Here is a 27,504-nt window from a genome sequence, read left to right as displayed (position 1 = left end):
CACAGCAGTATCTATTCAAAGCTCCTTCCCCCTCATTTTCCCCTCAAAATTCTCCTGTTTCTGGCATAACATTTGCACAGATGACAATTAGGAACTTGTCATCCAGGTCCAGAAAGTCCTATTGGGATTAAGATCGGAGAGGATGAAGACTTTCCATCCAGGATTTGGATATCTATTTTTTACTTATTCAAGTTTTTGCACACCTGTCAGGAAAATTTTATAACCTCATCTCATTAAAAAACAAAGAAAAAACTATTCTTCTGAAGTTCAGGTCATTCAACTCTGACCGCCCATTCTTTGCATATCCCTTTCATCGGATGACATTCTAGACTTTGCCTGGTTATTTATTTAATTCTTGGCACACATTTCTCCTCTCCGTCCCAGCCCCATCGTCATCTGGGCTGGTTTCATTGGCCATGCCATGCATCTCAGGCCTGGGACTCCCTCATCTCCAGTAACCAGACCCTCCACTCCAGCTCAGCCATCCACTGACCAGAGCAGCCTCCAGCTGGTCATCACGCTCACACTCTTCCACTCTAAGTTACTAATTCAAGCACACAAACTTCCTAAGCTTCCAACTCACTGCCTCAAATATTTTTATTACTATGCTCTTTCACTTCTTAGGTACCACCAGTTCAGTGTTTCCTGGAGCCCTCAGGGCCCATTCAAGAGAAAGAAATCACACAACTTATTTGAACAGAAACAATTTAATACTAAAAAGTGTTAACTGGTATTGAGAAAGGAACAGGCAAAATTCTAACCTTAAGGGAGGGAGCAACTGCAGGAAGCAGCTAGTACCACTAGAAAGGGGAAAACAAAGGGAAGAAGTTGGGCGTGTTGAATCATGGAAGCTTGGAGGAGGGCCCATGGGCCCAGGGCCCAGATCTCAGAGGAGGGGCACTGCTGGCTGCTGCGGCTGCCTTGGAGAGGGTGCCATGAAGCTGGTTCTGAGAGGCTGGAAGAGCTGCAAACTGGACTCAACTGCAGCTTCCAGAAGGAAGCGTCACTGACAACACGGTGAAGCATTGCAAGGGGGATGGTCGCAGCAACAACGGGCACACGGGAATGAGCAAGTCCCTTCTCCCACCTTCAGCCTTGCAATCATCCTCTAGTGTTCTCTGTCTCTCTCTCTCCCTCTCTCTTGGGACAGTCTAATAAGAAACCAGCTGGCCATGCAGAAATGTCATTTTCAGATTACCAGTCCCAGCTCCAGGTGAGTTTGAAGCTGGGACAAGAACTTAATAATGAACCAACTCTTTGACTTTCTTTCCATCCATCATCCTGGCCTGCCTTCACTTGCTTGTCTGTCCGGCCTGGATTAACCATCCAGCACTTCAGTTTACTCTCTGGCTGTTATCATAAACTCATTAGCTTCCAGAGAGCAGACTGCTATCACAGATCACCAGCCCAACACTGCCCGACATCTTACCACATTTCTCCAGGCAGCTCATTTCCCCACACTCTGCAGACTGCTTTAAATCTCCACTCTTCTCAAACTTCCACCTCCCCTTTTTTCTTTTGCTAGTTTCCGCCTCAAAGATAGAAACTTCTTCTCAACTTTCTGCTAACAAGCCAATAACTGCACCCACCCCCACCCATCCTGTTTCCTCTCTCAGAAAGGTGGTGTTCCTCTGTGTGAGGCCATCACCTGCTCCCCTTTACTGCATCCCATTTGCTTCTTTCTGGGAATTTGAAGATTCACCTTTCCCCACTCGATTCTGTATCTTTGCCCTCTGTTTACCAGGTCCTTGCCTTTGAGGTTTCATAAGTTTTAACTTTAGTCACTAATTTTTGAACAAATTACACTCAGCAAAATGGCAAAGCCACTTTAGACAACAACTCGGGAGTTGTAAAAATAAACATACAATTATCATATAATTCAGCAATCCCACTCCTGGGTCTTTACCCAAGACAAAGGGGAACACGTACACAAAAAAATCTGTGTGTGAATGTTTATTGCAGCTCTCTCTTCACAATCATCAAAAACTGGAAATGATACAAATGCCCTTTGGTGAATGCATAAAGAAAGTGGTACGTCCATACAGGGGGGATACTGCTCAGCAATAAAAAGGAATGAATCGTTGAGACACACAACAATGTGGAGGAATCTGAAATGCATTTTGCCAAGGGAAAGAAGACAGACTCGGAAAGGGATTTACTGTATGATTCCATTTACATGACATTTTGGAAAAGGTGACATTATAAGGACAGAAAAAAGATCAGCAATTGCCATCAGGAATTCTTTTGAAATTAGGTAGATAAGCCTCTTCCACTAAAAAAAATGCTCACAAAAGGCTCTTTTGGATCTTACCCTCCCCTGCACGCTACTGCCACTGTGACTCTGACTTTCATAGCAAATTTTATCCAGTTTGTCTACACCCATCTTTTCCACTCCTTCTCTTTCCATTCACTCCTCAAGCAACCTCACTCTTGCTCCAGCATTGTCAAACTCACTGAGCATTTCTCTGTACTCGTCTCTCTCATCCTTGCTCAGCAGCAGCCCCAAACAGTTGACTCTCCCCTCTTCACTCAGTTTAGGGAAGAGTCTTCCTGCCTAGACGGGGCAAAGGCAGACTCTACCCTTGAGTCGGCTCTGTCACTGCCCCAGCGTCTGCCACAGTTCATGCCACAGGCTAGGAATGAACCAGTGAACATTTCTGGAAAGGAGCTTTGGGACAAGTAGCTAGAAAAGGTGGCACTATCCCAAGTTTTCAGAAAAATTCTGTTATCTCCACTGCCTTGCACTTTATGTTTCCTTGTAAAGACCTTCCTACCGTGTATCCTCAACCGTGGAAGAACAAGACAAAAATGAGTTGTAATTGCACAAAAACTCACAAGGGCCTCTTATATATTTATTTAAATTTTCCCCTCTAAATACATTTCCCAGAAGGATGGACTTCTTCTATTGAACCTTGAAGGAGACGCCTTTTCGTCCATGGGACGGGTTCAGATTCTGGATTTGTTGCATGTTCTGTGTATCTTCTTTGAAACATTGGTGCTGAACCACCGAGCAGCAACATTACTCATTATCCTCAGGGTGTAAAGCAGTCGAAGAGTCATTAAGGACTCTCCATTTGGAAAGCAGCCACTGCCCAACAAAGGGCCTCTTCTTGCCTCAGCCAGGAGGAGAGGCACAGTCAGGGCCCTGGGGCCCTCTCTGACTCGAACCCGAGCATCACTGATGTCCTAGAGACTCCACTAAAGCAGGCGTACCCCTAATCTCACCCAGTGACAAAGCTGAAGCAGAAGTCTGCTGAAGTGCCAACAGTTTATTTTTATCTTTTCTCTAATAAGAACTTGGTAGGCTTTTCTTTGTTCCAGGGCATGGGGCTGCTATAGGGCAAGAAGGTGGAATTGGCTTAACCATGCAGCAGAGCCAATGGGATTTAAGGGACCTAAATATCACCCCCATCAGCCTATCTTCCATGCCTAAAATTCCACTGTGGAATATACATTAAGTACCTTATGACATTAAGGAGTTGTGACCTAAGAAAAACAATGAGAGGGAGGGAAAATTCATTGAACCTGATATACTAACTAGATCATACAAAGTGCTCAGTACAGTGTCTGAAGGATACAAAGGACTCATAAATAGTAGCTGTTATTTCTATTACTAATAACTGCTGGACCGTTCGCTAAGCCAATGTTTCTTGACCATCTACTTGGTGTTAGGATACCTTGCTAGATGTTGATAAATTGCCAGAATCTCTGTCTCAAAAGGCTCCTGTGATCAGGGCAAGAAACCCCTCAGATAAACAATTAGAATTCACCCTCACAAGTGCTCTCTCTAATAGGACACTGAGTACCAGGTGGGAGTGCAGGAGGGAGCAGCCTGCGCTGCTTGTGCAGACGGGACACTGTGCAGGAGGGACGGGTCAGGAGGAACATTTAGGGCGCTGCCAGGTGAGAATGAGGGGAAGGGTGTACTGGGCTAAGACTTCATGCAAAAGGCAAGATGACATGAAAAAAAGAAGGCAGGAAAACAGAGGAACAATAATGAGTTCAATGTGTTCAGAGCACAGATTTCATCAAGGGCTAGAGAAGAAAATGGGATTGGAAAAATATCCTAAAGGAGGAAGTGCTATGCCTGGTGAATGGACTTAACCCAGTAAGAAACATGGGTCCAAGTGCAGATTTTTAAGCAAGAATACAATAAAATCTACTGTTTGGAAAGACACATTCATTGATATCAAAGGACGGGGGTCAGCAAACTATGGCCTATGTGCCTAGTCCAGTTCTTTGTCATTTTATTTTCCGGCTCATGAGCTAAGGATGATTTTTGCATTTTCATACGGTTGAAAACCAATCAAAAGAATGTATTATGGCACAGGAAAATTAAATGCAATTTAAATTTCAGTGTCATCCATAAAGTTTTAGTGGAACACGGCCATGCTCATTTGTTTACACCTTGTCTATGGCCACTTTGTGCTAAACAGCAGAGATCATTAAAAGCATTTACCATCTACCCTGCACAGAAGATGTCTGCCAGCCTCGGGTTAAAGGATATAGCTTAGAGCAGAGAGAGAAGAGAAGGCAGGGAAGCCAGAGTGAAGGGCAGAGGGAGAAGCTTCAGCCATGTTTCTCCAACCTGAGTCATGTACAAATCCCCCTCCAAAACTGCTCCAGGAGCTCTAGTGTCACTTGAATTACTTTTATTCAAACATAAATTAAATATTTACAAACAGACATCCTGATAAAACTTCCTTATTCTTTTAGCTCTTACACAACTCTAAAACCAAAACAAACTTAAAAATCAAGTACAAACAAAACTACAAGACCAGTCAATTTCACGTTAACGTCCTTAATTTAAGGTGAGGGACGATGTCTTTCGGCTGCAACCAGATGTCTGCATCGAGGTCCCAGGCCAGCCCCAGATTCATCTGAGTGCGAGTGCAGGTGTCTGCTACCACGTCTGGGTGATGACAACGATCTCACAACCTTCTCTGGGTGCAAGCACTCCACACACCTTCATTCACGTAGAATGGCGTTGGCAACATTTCTGTAAAGGGTCAGATGATAAACATTTTAGGCTTTGCAGGCCCCTGCTACAACCACTCAATTCCGCCATCCTAGCTCAAAAGCCCTCACAGACAGGCCATAAACGGGTGAGCACGGGTGTGCTCCAGTCAAACTTTACTGACAGAACAAGCAGTGACCAGAATTAGCTCAGAGGCTCTGGGTCAACCTTTGTTCCAAGGCAAAGTGGAAAACTGGTGGGATTTCTGTTCAGCTGTGGACACACCCTCGACAGGCCAGGAGACCGCTGTGGAAGGAGGAGTCACTGCCACAGCCGCCCATCGGATGTATTCACAACGACAGGCTACAGGCTCGACTGGGGCCACAAGCCTGGACAGCAGACAGCGTCACAGCACTATCACCTCTTCACTTCACATCTGTATTCAAACCAGCTCACAGCAAGAATGACTATCTTGCCACTTCCCTTGGCCCAGAATGGGGTTTCCACCCACCGGCCCTCAACCTCAGGAGGTTCAGAGATGCCTGCAGGTCCTCACCACTTGGTTCCTGCTGGGACATCCAGAAGGGCCGGGTAATTATGGACTTTGCACATTAGCCACCAGAGTCCAATGCATACTGACAGAGTCTGAGCGCCATGCCGTTATAGTGCTGAAACTCAAAACGCAGTAAGAAAGGAAACTTGGCAACAGTCTTTTTAATTTGGTACCTTTTTACCCACACTGCGAGGCATTTGGGATCAGAGTTCTGATTCTCTTTATGAAGCTCTTCTATATACAGAATCACAGCCTACCTTTAACTTGGAGCCTGACACTCTAGAGAATTTTATTATTATTACGCTTCAATTTTAGACAAAAAACACATTTTGAAAGAAAAAAGTGCCAAGAAATACTATAACTTGGATAAGAAACAGTCTCATTTATTAGAGTCTTTCTTGTAGGGAAGAAACCTTCCCCACACACGTCCCCTTACCTGGCTACTCTTCTCTTCCCAAGACAGTCAATTCAGGGAAAAAAGAGGAATAAAATCTAACTCTGGGGGCCAGCCTAGTGGCATAGTGGTTAAGTTTGTGCATTCTCCTTCAGCAGCCTGGGGTTCAGAGGTTCAGATCCCAGGAATGGACCTCCACATTGCTCACCAAGCCATACTGTGGCAGTGTCCCACATACAAAAAAATGGAGGAAGACTGCCACAGATGTTAGCTCAGTGACAGTCTTCCTCAAGCAAAAAAGAGGAAGACTGGCAACAGATGTTAGCTCAGAGCTAGTCGTCCTCACAAAAAAAAAAAGAAAGAAAGAAAAGAAAAGGAAAAATCTGATTCTGGTGTGGGTGTATAAACTCGTCATCCTGGTGAACGGATGGATGGGTGGCTATTTACCAACCAGACGAGGAGGCTGAGTCCTCCAGTGAGGCTTCGGGTGTGTTCTCCTGGGTGTTCCTGGACAAACTGCACTCCATTGCTCACGACCATCCTTACACGGGCCAGGCTCTATGCCAGGCACTGGTCAACTAGAATGGAAGACAAGAGGGGCCTTGCCCTCAAGGAGATGGCACTGGAGTGGGCACCACCAGAGTCTTAGTTTTAGTTACATGCTTACTGTGTGCCAAGCACCATGCCAAGCGCTATACACACAATTTCTCTGGGAATACTAATGACACCCCCATTGAACAGACATGATCATCTTGTCTTTACAGATAAGGAAACTGAGACTCACAGAGATTAAGTGACCTGATGAAGGACAGACAGCCAGTCAGCAGCAGAAGCAGGTTTCGACCCTGTGTGGTCTAATCTCGGAGCTTCTGTACTTCCTCCTGCAGAAGCTGGACACCTAAACAGACAATTCCATGACATCCATTATCCTACAACAGGGAGAGCCGACGCAGGGGCTCTGGGAGCAGGGGACTTGTGAGGGTGGTGGGCTATTTAGAGTACTCTAGAACAAACTGATTAGGACACATGACTCATGGTTGGGACCTAAGCAAAACCCAGCTTCTGAACCCAGTGGAGCACTTTGCTAAACATCCCACTTTAGAGCACTCGGGACTGTCTTGGAGGGAAATAAAACCACCAACCAGGCTTTCCTCCCAGAGATCCCCGTGGCTAACTGCCTCACCTCTTTCAAATCTGCTTTCAAACATCATCTTCACAAGGAGCTACTCAACCACCTTATTTAGGCTGCACCCTGCCCCCTCACCATCGCTCGGATCTCTTTCCCTGCCCTCCTATTTCTTTGTTGCACTGTTTTCACCTTCCAACCTATGGTACTATGTAACTCACTTATTCACTACGTTTACTGCTTATTCTTATTGTTTACTACTTGAATCCTTTCTTTAGAACATAATGTCAACGACAGGAGGAACTGGTGTCTGTTTTGTTCACCACCAGATCCCAAGTCCCTAGAAGAGTGCCGTGTATACAGCAGGTGCCAATAATATTTGTTAAATTAATAAACGAGTGAAGGAGTGTTGAAAAACAGACTGCGGATGTAAGACTAGGCTGAATGATTTTGGCAGCCCTTCCCAGCCCTGGCGTTTGGCTCCCACATACAGGAAAAGCATCCTTCCATTTGGGATTCAGGGACACTGGAAGCAAGTTCTCACCCATCTAGAGACATGACTGAGGTCTCACCGGGATTGTGCTTTCAAATGTGGATGAGACCTTCATGTTCAATAAACTCTCATCCTTGGTCTCCCGTGCTTGTCTTCATTCTAGTCTTGTGCTCTCGTGACATGGGCAGTTAAAGAAGAGAATTTAGGGGTTGCCCTGTGGCCGAGTGGTTAAGTTCATGTGCTCTGCTTTGGCAGCCCAGGGCTTCACCGGTTCAGATCCTGGGTGCGAACATAGCCCTGCTCATCAAGCCATGCTGAGGTGGCGTCCCACATGCCACAACAAGGACTCACAACTAAAACATACAATTACGTACTAGGGGGCTTTGGGGAGAAGAAGGAAATAAATAAGTAAATAAATAAAAGAAGAAGAAGAAAATTTAGTGCACACAGCAAAATCCCCCACATCTCAATGGCAGGCAGAACAAACTGTGATTTGAGTATTTTTGTGAAAATTCATAGGAGTGTCTTTCTGTCTGAATTAATATAATCTTAAAATTTATAAGAATCCAGTTTCCTTTTTATAAGGTTTCTATAACACATGTGTTAAGTGTCTAGTTTTGAAAGGACTGCATAATTATTTCACTTACAACTTCCTCTGGGTTAATTATGGGAGTCTAAGAGTTGGACGAGGGGACAAGAGTAATACAGTTCTTGACATGCCATCTGAATGCAGGCTGAATGCGGTCTGTAACAAAGCCTTCCGGTTTTCCTTTTACTTATTATGTTGTCTTGTCCCCTTATCAGGGTGAGGAACACTCCACTTCTTTACAGGTTCAAACTGAATTCCAAATTCTGTCTGGAGCACATTTGGGTTTCTACCAGGCCCACTTTCTATTTCAATCCGAGGGGTGGGAGAGATGGAGGGTACCAAAATTTATTCCTGTGTGCTCAAATGTGATCAAACCTCGAGCTCTCACTTGACAGTTAATGTCAAAGAACAACTTTAGCGTCGTCTCTTTCTGGATTCATTCCTTTTTAATGCACATCCCTCTGGTTTCCAAAGCCAGAAAAATCTGCGGTTCATTCTAGATTATTCCCCCTGCCCTAACCCCTTCCCTGGCTATCATTTTGTCCTCAAGTTCTGCCAGTTTACATCTAAATATTTCTTGAATCTGTCCATTTCTCTCCATCCTCACTATGGCTGCCTTGATTATGGCTGCCACACTGTTCTGCTGCTAAGGTCCAAAATCTTGAATGAGGCCTGTAAATAGGGCGACCAATTCATCCAGGTTTGCCTGGGACTGTCCCAGTGTTAAATCTGAAAGTCTTACACGCCAGGACCCTCCCCTGGTCCTGGCCAAACTGACACTGTTGGCACCCTCCCTGTAAGTCTTGGAAACTCTCTGCTTCCTCTGTTCACTGCAGCCCCACTCACCTTCTTCCAGTGACTTGGACTTTCTTACCTCAAGACCTTCACACGGGCTGGTTTTCTCCCTGGATTGCTTCTGCAGTCACTCTTTGTCTCGTTAACTCATCCTCCTCTCCCAGATGCTGGCTGAAATGCCACATCTTCAGATAGCCTTTCACGATCCAGCACCCAACCCCAAGTTAATTTCTGACCTTGCTCCAGCCTCTTGCTGTATTCTTTACTTTGCCTTCACATCTCTCAATTAGTGGGTTATATTTTGTCTGTGTAGTTACGTGTTTAAAGAAGCACTTTCTTCGTTAAAATTCAGCTCCTCAAAGGCAGACAACGTGTCTGTCTATATAGCTGTTTGTCCCCAACACCTTGCCCAGGACCTGGGAAGTATCGAGCCCTCTATAAATACACTTTCAATACATTTACTTTGTACGTGTTTTCCTTTTCCCCTGATTAAACTTACAAGACCTCTTTCTATCCTCCCTCCATCCCTTCTTCTTGCCTTTCTGGTCTCTTGCTGTCTCTCCTTTCTTGCTCTTTCTTTCTTTTCAAGAAACAACTCTTGGAATTAAGTGTTAATGCTACTGTTTTTATGATTTCTTGAACGAATATTTTCTGCTTTTATCAGTATTATTTCCTTCATCTAATTTTCTTAGGTATATTCTTTATTTTAGTTTTTGAGCTCTCAGGCCCATTTGCTAGCTCTCTCTTCCTCCCACCTGCTTTAGCTAGACTGAGCCTGCACTTTTCCTCAAGAGACAGAGCTGTGTCACTTCGCCACTCTTTTGGCACCCATTGTTTTCTCTGTGGGATATGCCCTTCTTTTACTAATCTAACAAATATTTAATGGCTACCTCCCCACCTTGTCTACTGAACTAATAATTCTTTAAGATCCAGCTCAGCTGTTCCTTGACTGTAACGCTTTCCTGCCTCCACCCCCACTGAGTTCATCCACTGCTCTGTGCCACACCCGTACCTGGAGTGGACATCCGTTATAGTACTTACATTGTGTTGTAACACTTTATTCATACTCCATCTTTCCCACTGAGCTCTGAGCTCCAGGATGACAGTGTCCGACCTCTGTGTCTATTTTGGAGGAGGCTGAGATTCTGGAGGAAAGGGACACACATAATTAGCATGGCTCTCTCTACAGCTTCATCCTCCTAAGAACTAAACAGACCTTCTAAAAAAAATACATAGAATAAGTCAACAGGAAAATAAGCAAGGAGATGAAGAGACAGAAAAAAATACTGAGTCAGGGACCATGTACATTTTCAACTTGATTAGATAATACCAAGGGAAATTTCTTTATTGGAGGAAAGAAGAAAAACAAGAGAGGGGCAAATACAAAAATGAATTTGATGTAGACAAGAGAGATTTTGAGAAAACTCACACTGATGGACTTGGTCCCCACAAAACATGATTTTGCCGAGTTTGGCAGTGGGGATGGAATACGGACCTTGATCAGAGTGGAACAGGTTTGGAGTACTTTAAGAATATGTTGTGGTCAACCAGTGAAGGATTGAGGACGTTAGAACCATCAAAGGGCCAACTAGATAAAGAGCAAATAACTCTTGTGATTTTATTCGGTGTGGCCTGACATTCTAGATATTGAAGGGGGTCATGAGTGGCATGGCTGAGGATGGGAAGGCAGGGGTCATGGAAGTTCACAGAGGCAAGGGCATCAGGGATGCTCACGAGAACCAGCAAAGTGGCTAACCTTGGGCTGAAACAAGCAAGGCCAGAGAGGTGTGAGCACGGAGATCCTGAGCTAGACAGACAACAGGTTCCAGGGGAAAACAGAGCTAAAGAGGTGGAAGGAGAAGTCACTGTGATCAGTTGTGAGGATTTCAGAATTCACACTAGGTTTAGGGTAGGTCCACATCAGGGTTTCATCCTCTCGCTGGCCAATGACATGCTTTCATGCCATTTGATGGAAATGAAATACAAACTATGAGATAGTAAAAGAAGAAAACTGGCTAAAGAGTTTTTCAGTCCCTGCAGTGTCTATCAAATCCAATGCCAAGTACTATTCAGGTCTTATAACCTCCCTTGTTCCTGTGTTCTGGCTCCAGTCAGGACACCCCTGGGCCCAGAGCTCTTGAGGTTCATCTGGTGATGGGGCAGGTGTCAGAGCGACTGTCCTAGCTTTCACGGGAGCCTTTGTTCAGGGGCAGCAGGGAGAGAGGGGCCCCTCCTCTTTAATGGTGCTATCAGAACATAGCCTTCTTTGATCTTGTCTGGAATACTGATGGATAAAACTCTCTATGCATTTTATAGGAATATAAAAGACAAACAAGAATGATTTTAAACACACGAAGCTTTAAGCTACAGATTTACAGACACATTTTCCCCTTCCTTATTGCCTATCTCTAGCCTTTCTGGGAGGAAACACACATCTTGGTGTTGCTTTCTTTAAAACAAGAGAAAGGAGTCAAAACAGTTAATCTCACACGCTTCCCGTGATAGGGAAAAGGCAGCACACGCTGCTGTAGGAGGAGACCTTGGGAGCAGAGCCAAAGTAGAGGATTTTCCCAATGGGTCCCCATAATGATGCTCTTGGAGGAGGAGAGACTCAGAATCACCCAAAGGACCAAGGCGAGGTCAGGCCCATGAAGGATTCAAGTGGATGGAAGTGATGGTCACATCCCGTGAGGAGCCCAAGGAATCATAGCCAGAAGATAAGGGGTGGAGGTGTCCCTGAGGTTAATGACAGGAGAAGACATAAGAAGGACAAACGTACAGGGGCCTATGGTCAAGGTTGGAAACTTCAGCAACTAAGATGGTGTCATAAACAGAAAAGAAAGATGCAGAGAGAAAAGCAAACCTGCACTGGGAATAAGGAATCGGTGGAACTAGTCTGCCTGAGACTATCAGGACACGGCTTCTTCAACTGCGGGTGCGAGAAGCTGGGAAAATCAGAGAGGGGATCACAACCCTGATCACCTTCAAATTCCAATTTAACAGACACCCAAGCTCCATCTTCTTCCTAAGACAGCACATCAGTGCCTCTGTATCCTTAATTGTGCATCTGGAAAATCAGATTCTAAAGCAGCCATTGTGGTGGCTGACATGGAGGGCCTATAGTAATCACGCGACAGCTGTGAGAGCTTTGGTCTTGCAGACCCTCAAACACCTGCCATTTCTTTCCCCCACCTCTGCCCTTCTGTTAGCAACATTCACAGTTGGAAAGATTTAAATTCCTTCATGTGAGTTACTGCACACATGCCAAGTAGATGCTCAGTGGTCACCTCGTTCACTCACCATCTGCCAACTTTGTAGGATGTGTGAGTTGAGTTCATGCCTCAAGAAAATGTCACAATTGTTAAATCTCAAGAGTCACCTCCAGATAATCTAAATTTTAAGTATTGAATGTGTAAGTGACACAGGACTGGTGTTTAAAAACATTTGCATAGGAACTCAATTCGAAACCATCCTGTGGGGCTCAGGCCATTGAGTCAATGTCTCCAGAGGCTCTGGCTCTTCAAACATGAATTCCTCCTGTTTCATTAGTTTGTGCTATTGCTGTGGCTCCCAAGGTGTTACCTTTGGGACAAGAGACTTAACCATGGCATTGAGCTTTCAACTGTGTAGGAAATAAACTCAGAAACACCCATCCTTAACCAAATTTGTTTCACTTCAGGGAAAGAACAGATATGGGGTTCTTAAAAATTAACGAGCAGCATTGATATTGAATTTTAGATTAAATGATTTTACTAAAGCCTCTAAAAAATACCCCTTTTTAGCAGATCAAAGAGCTCTGCTTCAGAAATGACAGCACAGCCTGCCGGTGAATTGCTTGTGTGCAGTGTCTCTTTTTCTTCTTCCCCTTCCACCTCCTAGAGAAGCTCTTCAGGAGCCTCAGACGGGGAGCTGCTGTGTGGCCAGTTCCAGGGGGACTATTCACATCCGAGTCCATTCACGTGACTCTCCATCACTGTTAGAGGCGCAGGGGTCAGAGAGAAAACTTGTCCTCACTGTGTAAATACACAGACAAACCTCTTAAAGAAAGCTTTCTCAGTGTCTTAGGTCAGGCTTCCCAGAAGCAGAGCCTGAGACAGTGATTCTGGTGAAAAGGATTTATTGGAGGAGGGCTCTCTGGAGGGGGTGCAGTGTGAGGGAAGCAGCAGACAGGAGAAGAAAACTAAGCAAAGGGGCTGTCTCAGCTGGAGACTAACTTCTCCCTCGTATCCCAGAAGGCTCTGGTCCACCTTGAGGCCAGGCTTCCGGCTTTTTGTGCCCCAGTCAATCATTGGCCACTGACTGTCCCCTGCGGCCAGGAGTAACCTCCCAAGCAAGGCAGCTCCATTTGAGCAATGAATACTCACAGCAACTGAGGAAAGAGTGTGCCACCAGTGAAGGGGACCCGGGCAGGGCACCAGCAGCATCCACTACACTTGGGGAAGGAAGGGAAGATCAGAAAAGCAGAGACGGCCTCTCCGAGCAAGCAGCATATAAGCTGAGTCCAAAAGGATAAGTAAGAGCCAGGATAAGTAAGAGACTTGGAGGAAAAGCACGGAGAATGGTGAAGGGAACAGCACTCGCAATGGCCCTGGGGTAGAAAAGAGAATATGGACCTCCCTTCCTCTTCATTCAAGGTGCTCTGGCCTCTGATTCTGGGTTGGAGGGAAGTGTGTAGTGGTATTCCTGTAAGGCAAATGCAGGGCAGGCAAAGAGTTTTGTACTTTGGGCTTCTGCAAAGGACCCAACAGATTTGTGGAAGAAAACATCATGAGTAAGCTCTGGGCCCTGAAGATTGCTAGTCTCACCTTTCACGTGCTCTCATCTCTGTACAAAAGTATGTTTATCTGTTTTAGGGAGATAAGTGAAGATTCCTTGCCTGGAAACTTTACAAACATCCAGGAAGGCCAAGCTCTTGGTCTGCAAGGGTGTAGCGTCTCCTGTTCTCAAAAGGGTAACATGGACCATCCCTCCCAGGTATGACATCCTATGTGCCATCTAATGATTTGTGGCACCCAAAACTCAATGAAGATAGAACATAGACAGACAGATAGATGGAAGACCAAGGTGTTCAAATACAGTTTTCTGGCATATGAATTCTGAGACATCAAAACCTCCCTAGGAAATGAAACACCTGAAGTGTCTAGTGAAGTGGAAGGCACTGGGAAGAACTGACCCTGTGTCCCCTCAGTGTCCCAGCAGGGGGTGTTTGGATGAGCGTATTCAACTCAGCAGGAACCGAGCAAGGCAAGTGGCTGCAAAGGGGCAACTGGTAGGTGAGAAGGGCCTCCATTTTGTTTGCAGATAAAAGCTTCTCAGGACATATTTCTTGGATAGTGAATAAAGAGCCCATTGAGGGCTGGCCTCTCAGCAGCCACTGTAAAGACAAGCTGAAAAGAGAAGAAACAGAGAAAAAGATAGGATAACAAAGGGGGATAGGAGATTTATGGGCTTAGAGCTCCAAATTTAAACATGAGATATGAGAATTTCAACTAAAGATGGTGATTTGGGGACTAATATATACGAAGGTCCTTAAAAATGCCCCCAAAAACCATCTTGTATTTTAAAAAGAATGAATCCGTGGTAATGCTAGTAAACTAGAATGGCAGTCAGCTGGAGGACATCTTGAAGAAATCCGAGAAGACAGAAAGCAGATAGATCTGACTGATGAAAACAGATCACAGAAAGATGTAGACCAAAATGCTGGAGAAAAGAGGGACCCTTCCCACAGGGGTCCTTTGAGAGCTCCAAGCTCCTAGTCCACAAACATCAAGGACAGAGATGAGACAGGGTACAAGCATGAAGGTAACTGGCAAATTAATCACAGGCCAAGTCCTCCCCCAAGGTCTGTTTCCTGACTTTACATCTTTCCCCTCTGTCTTTCCTTTGCTCACCAACTCCAGCTTCATTGACCTTCTTTATGTCCTTTTAACACGTGAAGTATCTCCCCAGCTCACTGCCTGTGCACTTGCTGTTTCCTGTCTGGAACAATCTACCTCCAGACTTTCACACGGTTGGCTCTTCCTTGTCATTCAGGTCTTGGCTCAAACTTTAGCTGCTCAAAGCATTCTTCTCTGATCACAGTATCTAAATGAGATCCCAACCCCAGCCAGTCACATCACCCTGCTTGCTTTCCTTCAGAGCATGTGTGAATGTCTGAAGTTGTCTGACTCATTTCTTTGTTTCTCGTCACCTGAGGACAGAGGCCTTATCTAATTTGTTTATCAGAGTATCTACAGTAGCTGGAACATCAATACAATGCAGTGTTTGTATCAGTTAGCTCTTGCTGGGTGATAAACTACCCCAAAACTTAGGGGTCTCAAACAACAACTGCTTATTTAGTTCATGATTTGGATCAGCTAGGCAGTTCTTCTTATCTGCGTGAACTCAGCACATCTCTCCCAGGCTCTGTATCCCAGGCATCCATGGTCAGCTGTAGATTGGCTGCTGGTTGGATAATCTAGGGAAGTCTTTGTCACATGCTATGTGTCTGGCAGGCTGTTGGTCAGAGCAACAGAAGCAAATGGGCCACATGCCTCTTGTCATCCTCTTGGGCTTCTTCACAGGAGTGTTACTTTTTTTTTTTTGAGGAAGATTAGCCCTAACTGCTGCCAATCCTCCTCTTTTTGCCGAGGAAGACTGGCCCTGAGCTAACATCCGTGCCCAGCTTCCTCTACTTTATATGTGGGATGACTACCACAGCATGGCTTGCCAAGCAGTGCCATGTCCGCACCCGGGATCCAAATCGGCGAGCCCTGGGCCACCAAAGTGGAACGTACACACTTAACTGCTGAGCCACTGGGCTGGCCCCCAGGACTGTTACTTCTGATAGCTCAAAATTCATATGGAAAAAAATGTATTTTTAACTTTCCTGTCTTTTACTTATTTTGGGTTTCTTTTGAGCAAGATTAGCCCTATGCTAACATCAGCCACCAATCCTTTTTTTGCTGAGGAAGACTGGCCCTGAGCTAACATACATGCCCATCTTCCTCTACTTTATATATGGGATGCCTGCCATAGCATGGCTTGATAAGCAGTGCGTAGGTCCACCCCCAGGATCCAAACTGGCAAACCCAGGCCACTGATGTGGAGTGCATGAACTTAACAGCTATGCCGCCAAACTGGCCCCTTACCTATCTTCTTTATAAGGGCAGCAAGAGACAGCAAGTCCAGTGTGCAAGCGGTTTTCAAGTCTCTCCTTCAGGTCACTGTTCTAGAATCCCAATGATCAAACTAAGCCACAGGGCCAAGCCAGATTCAAGGAGATGGAGAAACAAATGCCACCTCTTGCTAGGAGGGGCTCCAAAGTCACATTGCAGAGGGGCATGGACACAGGATAGACAGAATTTTCAGCCATTTTGGCACTCTTATCATACTGCTCAATATATGTGTGTGTATATATATATATATGTGTGTGTGTGTATATATATCTATATCTATAGATATATATATATATCTATAGATATAGATACATATACATATGATGAATATTTTGGATTTAAAAGACTGCATCTGGGAAGGCTGGGCTAGTTGGACCACATCTCTCTTCCCTGCCCTCCTCCCAAATATATACAGCAGACAGCAGAGGCTTTTGGCCCCCACATAAAAATCCAAGCTGTGCAGGCTAAAGAAAGTGACCTGCTTACATGCAGATGCCTCCTCATTTGAGTGTAGGACCATGAATGGGAAGCAAAGCAGAGTTTGAGGAAACTCTGGAACATCCAGCAGGCACCTTAATGAAAAAGGAGAGGCAACACAGCTTTTCTCAAGAAGGAACACATCAAGATAATTCACTGCTCAAGTCAAGTCCTCCCTTTTTTGACTTGCTCTCCACAGCCGGCTGACCCCCACAACTCTGAACTGTCATTTTCCAGTTATGGCACCAGACCCACCAGTACAGCCTCATCCAGGGAGCAGTTTCTTGGCAGAGAGATCTACACAAATCCAAATGGAACTCCCACCACTTAACAGCCTAGATCTTTATTCACAAACAAGAACTAACAGCCAAGGGTCAACAAATGTGAAGAGAAAAAAATCACATACGTGACTCACATTAAGATTAACAAGTAAAATAATTGTGTTTTTAGGAAATAAAGATCATTCAGGAAACAAAACAATGTTAAAAGAGTAAGAAATGACTCTAGTGAGATAGGAAAGATGGCACAGACAAAAGTAAGAACAGACTGCTGCTGCAAAAAAGGAGTAATCAGAGGAGGAAAATGAGTGCCTGGGAATTAAAAATATGTTTGACACTAAAACAATTCAGTGGACAGACTGACTGAGAGAATGGGGATGGTTAACAACATGTCAGTGATCTGGTGATAAAGTCAGTGGAATCTTGCAGACCAGAGCCAAAGGCAGAATGATGGCACGTAGGAGAGAAATGTGAAGCAGGATACATGTCTGCCCTTTCTTTTATCGGGGTTCTGGAGGCAGAGAACAGAGGTAATAAAAGGGAGGAAAAAATCAGTAGAAGATAATTTCCGTGAGACAAAGGCTACAGGGGTTTCTGAAGGCCCCCTCCTTTTTTTTAAGGAAGATTAGCCCAGAGCTAACATCTGCTGCCAATCCTCCTCTTTTTGCTGAGGAAGGCTGGCCTTCAGCTAACATCCATGCCCATCTTCCTCTACTTTATATGTGTGACGCCTACCACAGCATGGCTTGCCATTGGTGCCATGTCCGCACGCAGGATCCAAACGGGTGCACCCCAGGCCACCGAAGTGGAACATGTGCCCTTAACCACTGTGCCACCAGGTCGGCCCAGAAGCCCCTTTTATACGGGCACTAATCCCATTCCTCAGGGCTCTGCCCTCATGACCTAATCACCTCCCAAAGGCCCCACCTCCTAATACCATCCCATTGGGCCTTAGGATTTAACAAAGGAATTTTGGGGAGACACAACATTTAGGCCACAGCAACGGGGCCAAAGAAAATGGTGTCATGAATTTTGCTTTGGGCATCGGAAATACTAGAAAAAGGAGGTGCTATTTCTGTTCCACTGTGAAGGACAAATATCAATTCCCACTGAGAGGCAAGGCATTACAGGCAGAAAGAAGAGCATATGAGCAGAAGTAGAAAGGTCTGAAATTTCCTGACAGGTTTGGAGAAAGAGATCAATAGTTTAGTGTGGCGAGAGTCTGAGATCTATGGCAGGAAGTGAATACACATGAATCTGAAATGATAGGATTGTGCCAGATTGTAAAGAGCTCAAATGCTATTCTGAGAGGCTTTTCTACCTGACACTATACATAGTTGGGAACCCTTGGAGAATTTTATGCAGCAGAGCGACATATTCACAATCTACTTAGCTCAGAATCATGAATAGCAAGTGGGTACTTTCTGATGAGCCATTCCCCAGACTCACCTAGATGTAAAAACTCAAGAGTAGACAGAGAATTTCAATAGCACTAGGAACCAGAAATATTTCACCATTACCTGCTAGAAAACCGGAAGAACTTCCATGAGTTAAACCTTTAAAGCTTACAGGTAGACTGGTGGAACCATTCATGGTAAAATATTTCAAGAAATCTCACAAGCATAGACTTTCTTTCATCAGAGCAAAGGAATTCAAATCTCCCTCAGTATGGAAACTATTTAGTAGAGGATTCAGAGTCTTTAACACCCTCATCCAGCATCAGTCATGAGCTGAAACGTGCATGTGGAAGGAAAGGAGCTGTGGGGCGGCCATAGTGAAGTTGTAGCTTTTAGCCACGAATGCAGAAACAGCCCATCCAGGAATGAGTTTTAAATACTGTACAAAGACAATAAGGTAGTGGTATCTCAATACCTCTTCTTAGACATCAGGTTATTATTTTAAAGAATGAGTGACTTTTTAAACTAGAAAGTTTCATGACACTTGGCTATTTTAAACTAGATATCTGGTGGCCAGCCCCAGTGGCCTAGTGCTTAAAGTTTGGCACACTTTGCTTCGGTGGCCCAGGTTCGGTTCCCAGGTACGGACCTACACCACCCATCTGCCATGCTAATGGCGGCTCACATACACACCCACAAAAAACCAGTGACATCCGCCATCATGGTGGAGTGAGCTCTTCCCTTAGACTCTCTCCCCAAGACACAATGCAAAGGACATTCATAAACCAACAGAGAACATTCACACAACACAACAGACGTCTGAGAGACCCAGGCAGCCATACATTTGAAGGTGGAGGTGCTGTACCCCCGGGAGGAAGTGGAAGGAGGTAAGGGGATCTCCTCTTCCTCCTTGACGGTGATCTAGGACACAAGACTGCATGTGGCTCTGTGAGGAGAGCGGGGAGGGGCAGCTCTCCGCAGGAACGCCTTTACTCTTGGAGCTGCCTACAGCTGTGTGAAAGCCCCACACAGAGGAGGCCAAGGAATTGCAGGGGCATCTTTATCAAGCAAGCACCCCAGGTGGGGAGACAGCAAGCGCAGAGCAGAATGCCCCCAGGATTCTGCATGCAAAACAAAGCGCCTCTCCCTCCACCTGAGACACCAGCTCAGCCAGAGGAAGGGACTCCTACCAGAGCGCGTGCACACACATTTCTAAAGCAGCAGCGGTGAGCGGGCAACGGCAGATGTGCCCAGTCAGCACAGATAAGGACAGGCACAGATGCCAGGGATCGCGGTGGGCTCAGAATACACAGCTCCTGCCCCTCCCACTGGTAGCAGGTAGAAGCTGCGATCAGATACTTCCACTAAGGGGAAGCACAAATCCACCCCCTGAAATAGTACAAAAAAACACTTTAAGGGGCTGGCCCCGTGGCCGAGTGGTTAAGTTCGTGCGCTCCGCTGCAGGCGGCCCAGTGTTTCGTCGGTTCGAATCCTGGGCGTGGACATGGCACTGCTCGTCAGACCATGCTGAGGCAGCGTCCCACATGCCACAACTAGAGGAACCCACAACGGAGAATACACAACTATGTACCGGGGGGCTTTGGGGAGAAAAAGGAAAAAATAAAATCTTTAAAAAAAAAAAAAAAAGACACCTTAATACTCCAGACCAGAAGGAAAATGACAAGCACCCAGAAATCAATCTTGTCCTGAAGGCACAAAAATTTACAATCTAAATGAAAGACAATTCAAAATAGCTATCATTAAAAAACTCAATGAGTTACAAGAAAACTTGGGAAAGCAGTTCAATGAAATCAGGAACAAAATTTAATGAACAGACAGAATTCTTCACAAAAGAGACTGAAACTATAAATAAAAACCCATCAGAAATGTTGGAGATGAAAGACACAATGAATGAGAAAAATCTGGAGTCCTTGAATAACAGGGCTGATTTATGGAACACAGAAGCAGCAGCTTGGAGGACAGAAATATAGAAATGCTTCAGAAGAAGGAGGCGGAACTATGATAAAAAAGAAATGAAAAAATTCTCCCAGAATCATCTGACTCAATTAGGAAATGCAACAGAAGGATTATAGATATGCCAGAGGAAGAAGGGAGAGAAAGGAACAGAAAGCTTGTTCAAAGAAATAATAGCTGAGAACTTCTCAAACCTGGGGAAGAAACTGGATTTACAAGTAAAAGAAGCTAACCGAGGGGCTGGCCCCATGGCCGAGTGGTTAATTTCACGCGCTTCGCTGCAGGCGGCCCAGTGTTTTGTTGGTTCGAATCCTGGGCACGGACATGGCACTGCTCATCAAAACCACGATGAGGCGGCGTCCCACATGCCACAAGTAGAAGGACCCACAACTAAGAATATACAACTATGTACCAGGGGGCTGTGGGGAGAAAAAGGAAAAAAATAAAATCTTTAAAAAAAAAAAAAAGCAGCTAACCGAACTCCTAATTGTATCAATGTAAAAACACCTTCTCTAAGGCATATGTTAGTGAAACTGGCAAAAGTAAATGACAAAGAAAAATATTAAGGGTAGCAAGGCAGGAGAAAATAACCTACAAAGGAACCCCTAGCAGGCTTTCACCGAATTTCCCAGCAGAAACCTTACAGGCTAGGAGAGAACAGAACAATATCCTCAAAATTCTGAAAAACAGAAACTTTCAGCCAAGAAGACTCTATCCATCGAAATTATCCTTCAGATATGATGGAGAAATAAAAAATTTCCCAGATAAACAAAAGTGGAGGGAGTTCATTGCCACAAGACTCCCTCATACAAGAAATGATCAAGGCGGCCCTCATATCAGAAAGAAAAAGAAAGGGTTTAAAAAGCCTTGAGCAAAGAGATAAATAGGCAGACAAAATCAGAAAACTGCAGTTCTCTATCAGGACAGGATAGCAACCAATTATAATATTGAAGATAAAGGAAAGGAACACATCAAAAATAACCGTAATCTCATCATTTTAACCACAAACTCACATCAGAAAGCAGAAGTTACGACAAAAGTAACTTAGAAGGGGATGAAGAAAGGAATGGAACCTGCTTTAGACTAAGGAAAGAAGAGGGCATCAGGAAATGGACTATCTCATCTATGAGATTTTTTAGATAAACCTCATGGCGACCACTAAACAAACAATCAGAACAGAGACACAAAGGATACATACGGAGAAAATCATTATAGAGAACTACCAAACTAAACTGGCAGTCCGAAATACAAAGGACAAGAAACAAGGGAAATACAGAACGACCAGAAAACAAGTGATAAAATGGCAGCAGTAAGCCCTCATAGATCAATCATCACTCTAAATGTAAATGGATTGAATTCTCCCATCAAAAAAGAGAGAGTGTAGACCCGGGCCAGTGGCTCAGCAGTTAAGTGCACATGTTCTGCTTTGGCAGTCCGGGGTGCGCCAGTTAGGATCCCAGATGTGGACATGGCACAGCTTGGCAAGCCATGCTGTGGTAGGTGTCCCACATATAAAGTAGAGGAAGATGGGCATGGATGTTGGCTCAGGGCCAGTCTTCCCCAGCAAAAAGAGGAGGATTGGCAGCAGATGTTAGCTCAGGGCTAATCTTCCTCAAAAAAAAAAAACAAAAAACAGAGAGAGAGAGAGTGGTGGGATGGATTAAAAAATAAGACTCAACATTATGCTGCCTCCAGGAAACAGATCTCAGCTCTAAAGACAAACAAAGGCTCAGAGTGAACTGATGGAAGATGAGACTCCAAGCTAATGGCAAACAATAGAAGCAGGTGTTGCTGTCCTTAGACAAAACTGACTTCAAGATTAAACAAGCAATGGAGTGACATCAGCATCATGGTGGAGTGAGCTTGCCCGGGACTCTCTCCCCTCCAAGATACAACAAAAAGGAGCAACCCTATTCCAAAAGAAAATACCCTAAAAGCACAAAAATCCTTGGAGAGTCACGGCAGCCACACGACAGAGGGTGGAGAGGCTGGAGCCCTGCCTCAGAGGAGCTGGCACAGGGTAAGAGAGAACTCTGCTCCCTCCCCTAAAGCCTGTGGTCACTGCCAGGGAGGCTCCGTGACAGAAGGAGTGGGGGAGGGGTTGCGCGTCTGTGGAATCACCCAGGACTCCCTAGGGCCCTTGCGGCCTAAAGGGAAGCCCTTTAACAGGGCAAAAGCTTTCACTCAGGGGTGACCTCATCAAGCCAAGACCACAGGAGACCAGATAGCGAGAGCTGATCGGGAAACCCGGGACTGCACGTAGGAAAAAGTGCCCCGCCCCTGACCCGCACTGCACTGGGCCATCTCCGCTGAAGGTGGAGGGCTCAGAACACACGGCTCTCGACCCCCATCCATTGGCAACATGCTGTAGCTGCAACAGAATACTATCACAACGGGAAAAAGACTCATCCTTCCAGCATCAGGCAATTCATCAAATCTCCAGACCAGAGAGAAAATAAGCACCCAGAATTCAGTCCTGAGGATGCAGAAATAAGTAAACTAAGCAACAATGAATTCAAAAGAGCTATTGTCAAAAAACTCAATGAGGTAAAAGAGAATATAGAGAAACAATTCAACGAGTTCAGGAGCTAGTCCACAAAACAGATTGAAACTATAAAGAAGAATCAATCAGAAATATTAGAGATGAAAGACACAATGGAAGCTATAAAACAAAATACAGATTCCCTGAATGCTCGTGTGGACACCACAGAGGAGCGACATGTTGAAATGCTCCAGACAGAGAAGGAGAGAGAACTGAGACTAAAAAGAAATGAAGAAAGTCTCCGAGAAATAGCCAACTCAATGAGAAAATACAACATAAGAATTATAGGTATTGAAGAAGGTGAAGATAAGGAGAGTAGAGCAGAAAGCGTGCTCACAGAAATAACAGCAGACAACTTCCCAAATCTAGACAATGAGAGGGAAACGTGTCTGGAGGAAGCCTTCAGATCTCCTAGATGTGTCCAAGTAAAAAGACCTACTGCAAGGCATATAGTAGTAAAACTGGCAAAAATGAATGACAAAGAAAGAATACTCAGGGCAGCAAGGCAGAAGAAAATACCCTACAAAGGAACCCCTATCAGATAAGCAGACTTCTCTGCAGAAACCTTACAAGCTAGAAGAGAATGGAAGGACATATCCAAAATTTTAAACGATAAAAATCTTCAGCCAAGTATACTCTACCCAGCAAAAACACCCTTCAGCTATGAGGGAGAAATTAAAACTTTCCCAGACAAACAATGCTAAGGGACTTCGTAGCCATGAGACCCATCCTCCCACACCAAGAAATCCTCAAGAAGGCCCTCATACCTGAAAAAATGACAAAGGGGAGAGAGGGGTCACAAAACACAGAGTAAGGAGACCAACAGATAGACAGGATCAGAACAGGATAGCAAATATTCAACTACAGCATTAGGCTAAAGGGAAGGAATACACCAAAAACAAAGACAATCTTGTCACTTTAACCACAAACTCATGACACAAGTTGGAATAAGATATGAGAATAATAACTTAGGAGGCGAGGTGGAAAGGGACTGAATCAGTTTAGACCAAGGAAGTAAGAGGTCATCTGAAAAGGGACTATGTTATGCACGAGATTCTGAATACAAACTTCAGGGCAGCCACTAAACTAAAAAGCAGAACAGAGACACAAAAAAGAAATAAGGAAAAAACAAAGACACACAGCATAAAAAACGGCATAATTCAATGGGTAGACCAAAACACACAGGATGAGAAACAAAGGAAATGCAGGGAAACTGGATAATCAGTGATATAATGACACCATTAAGCCGTCATACATCAATAATCACCTTCAATGGAAATGGACTGAACTCTCCAATAAAAAGACACAGAGTGGCAAGATGGATTAAAGAACAAGATCCAATAATTTGTCATCTCCACAAAACTCATCTCAGCTCCAATGACAAGTACAGGCTCAGAGTGAAGAGGTGGAAGACGAGACTCCAAGCTAACAGCAAACAAAAGAAAGCAGATGTCGCAATACTTACATCAGACAAAGTAGACTTCAAGACAAGGCAGGTGAAGAAATACAAAGAGGGGCAGTATACAATGATCAAGGGACACTCCATCAAGAAGAATAATAACACTTATAAATATCTATGCACCCAACACAGGAGCAGCAAAGTTCGTAAAGCAACTGTTAACAAACCTAAAAGAAGATATTAAAAATAACACAAGGGAGGATGGAACACTTCCTAACACATTCTACGAGGCCAGCATCACTGATACCAAAGCCTGAGAGGGACAGCACAAAAAAGGAGAACTACAGGCTAATATCGCTGATGAACATAGATGCAAAAATTCTCAACAAAATTTTGGCAACCTGAATTCAGCAATACGTCAATAGGATCATACATCATGATCAAGTGGGATTCATACCAGGGACATAGGGATGGTTCAACATCTGCAAATCTATCAATGTGATACACCACATCAACAAATTGAAGAATAAAACCCACATGATCATCTCAATAGATGCAGAGAAAGCACTTGACAAGATCCAACAGCCATTTATGATAAAAACTATGAAAAAAAATAGGGATACAAGGAAATTACCTCAACATAATAAAGGCCATATATGACAAATCCACAGCCAATATCATACTCAATGGGCAAAAACTGAGCGCCATCCCCCTGAGAACAGGAACGAGACAAGGATGCCTACTATCATCACTCTTATTCAACATAGTACTGGAGGTTTTGGCCAGAGCAATTAGGCAAGAGAAAAGAATAAATGGAATCCAAATAGGGAGTGAAGAAGTGAAACTCTCGCTGTTTGCACACAACATGAGCTTGTATATAGAAAACCCCCCAAAATCCACTGGAAAACTAATACAAATAATTAACAACTACAGTAAATTTGCAGGGTACAGAGTCAACTTACAAAATTCAGTTGCTTTTCTATACTCCAACAACAAACTTACAGAAAGGGAACTCAAAAATATAATTCCATTTGCCAGCGTACCTAAAAAAATTAAGTACCTAGGAATAAATTTAACCAAGGGAAGTGAAGGACTTATACAAAGAAAACTATAAGACATGAGTGAGAGAAATTGATAGTGACTTAAAGAGATGTTAAGAGACTCCTTGCTTATGGATTGGAAGAATAAACATAGGTAAAACGTCCATACTACACAAAGCAATCTACAGATTCAATGCAATCCCTATCAGCATCCCACTGACATTCTTGACGGAAACAGAGCAAGGAATACTAAAATTCATATGGGGCAAAGATCTCAAATTGCTAAGGCAATCCTGAGAAAAAAGAACAAAGCTGGAGGTATCACAATCCCTGACTTCAAAATATACTACAAAGCCATAGTGACCAAAATGGCATGGTACTGGTACAAAAACTGGCACACAGATCAACGGAACAGAACTGAAAGCCCAGAAATAAAACCACACATCTATGGTCAGCTAATCTTTGACAAAGGTGCCAAGAACATACAATGGAGAAAAGACAGTCTCTTCACTACTATCTCATGACTAGGTACTTAAGCAAAGAACTGGAAATCAATGATTCAGAGAGACTTATGTACCCCTATGTTCCTTGCAGCATTATTCACAATAGCCAAGATACGGAAGCAAACCAAGTGCCCATCAACTGACAACTGGATGAAGATGTCATATACGTACATACACACACATATATATATATATATATATTTACACACACACACACAATGCAATACTACTCAGCCATAAAAAAAGACAAACTTGTCCCATTCACAACAACATGGATGGAACTTGAGGGTGTTATGTTAAGTGAAATAAGCCAGACAGAGAAAGGCAAACACCATGTGATTTCACTCATACGTGGAAGGTAAACACACGAACAAAGAGAACGGTTTACTGGTTACCAAAGGGGAAGAGGGGAGGGAGCTGGGCATAGGGGTAAAGGGGCACATTGATACGGTGACGAACAAATTATAATGGACCACTGACATTTCACAATGTTATAAACTCTTTTGACCTCAATTAGAAAAAAAGAGGAAGATTGGCGGTAGATGTTAGCTCTGGACGAATCTTCATCAGCACAAAGAAATAAAAATAAAAAAAATAAACTAGAAATGTGGCTCAAGGCTGTGCACATCACCGAGTTCTCCAACTTCAGAGCAGGAACAAGGAAAAGATCACATAGCAACCTGATAGGAACTAAGTAGAAATTATGTCTAACTAATAGGAAAAGGCTGTCCATTTCTCGCTCCTTCATGAATATGCCGACGTGGAAATCAGAACATATATCTCAGCCATATGTCTTTGTCTTATTTTTCTTCAAGACTGTACAGCATGAACATAGAAACGTTCAGCTGAAAAGTCAGGAGAAGAGTCCTTGAAAGACTTCTATTTGAGGAAACAGAACTATATTTTAGAAAGCTTCTGCTGTGTTTGTGTTCTCAGGAAAATTCAGGAAACTGTTTGCTCTATGAAGCAAGAAATGAAAACCTGTATAAGTTGAGGGACTGAGCTGTAAAGGGAGAGGGTGGCAAGGGAGAAATAGACAAAAAGATAAAGAGAAAGTATTTGGGAAAGAATAAAATTTCCCTTGAGATTACATGCAGCTTAGAAACAATCAAGATCAGTTTTTACATCACTGGGAATTCAATCAATGATGTTGAAGCCATTCTTGAGAAACTCTCTCAGAAAGAAGGAGATAAAGGAAAAGAGAGAAAATAAGAAGAAGATTTCAGAGATGGAAAAAGATTTTCAATAGAAGAATGATTGGCATGTCTGAGGGAAAGAGCAGAGCAGATGAGAAAAATAATCTTTAAACACATCTCAGAGAAAACTTTCTGCAACTCAAGGAGGGCCCCGATCATCAAAACGAACACATCAGATATGAGGCCAAATTGATGAGAAAAAAATATGACCATAACACATATTGAGAAAGTTTTGGAACTTCAAGAATAAATAAAATTCTCTAGGGATTTAGGAAGAAAGAGAAAAAAAGGTCACATTGGAATTAGATTGCTCATCTGCAATTCTAGGATACAGTGGAGCAATGTGTGTGGACAAAGACGAGGGACAAAACTGTGTGAGATAAGCATTCGATACCCAATCTCTCACCCACGAGCGAAGACAAAAACAAAAAGATTTACACTAATGTGCAAAGACTCCCAAGATACACTATTCCATCTAGCAACAATACTAGAAACACAGTTAAAAGATGAGTCAGACTCAGAAAAAATATGAGCAACACATAAAATAGACAAATGGTTAATATCCACAGTGAAGAAGGAGCTCCCAAAACCCAACTAAGAAATTGCTAAGGGGTAGGAATAAATAATTGACTGA

At 43.9% G+C, this 27,504-nt stretch overlaps 1 protein-coding gene across 15 annotated transcripts in view; it reads right to left on the bottom strand.

Moving 5' to 3' along the window:
• Positions 1-1,938: 1,938 nt before the first annotated feature.
• Positions 1,939-27,504, bottom strand: part of LOC102149590 (ATP-binding cassette sub-family D member 2) — a 57,611-nt gene continuing 32,045 nt past the window's right edge. For 3 of the 15 annotated variants that reach the window (XM_070248985.1, XM_070248974.1, XM_070248975.1), the window contains 3 exons: positions 9,949-10,052; positions 6,689-9,078; positions 1,939-4,999 (listed from right to left, as the gene is read on the bottom strand). Coding sequence is in view for 12 of the 15 variants with exons in the window: in XM_070248974.1 (XP_070105075.1) it covers positions 10,030-10,052 (23 nt within the window). In the remaining 3 variants the exon portion in view is untranslated. Of the gene's footprint in view, positions 5,000-5,513; positions 5,632-6,351; positions 6,483-6,688; positions 9,079-9,948; positions 10,053-27,504 lie in introns of all 15 variants that reach the window. The other 12 variants (XM_070248987.1, XM_070248978.1, XM_070248986.1 and 9 more) reach the window with 10 other exon arrangements.

Source organism: Equus caballus, chromosome 23 (genome assembly GCF_041296265.1).
Source record: "Equus caballus isolate H_3958 breed thoroughbred chromosome 23, TB-T2T, whole genome shotgun sequence".
NCBI lineage: Eukaryota > Metazoa > Chordata > Mammalia > Perissodactyla > Equidae > Equus > Equus caballus.
Note: the sequence above shows the minus strand (reverse complement) of the source record. Positions and strands in the feature narration are given on the sequence as shown.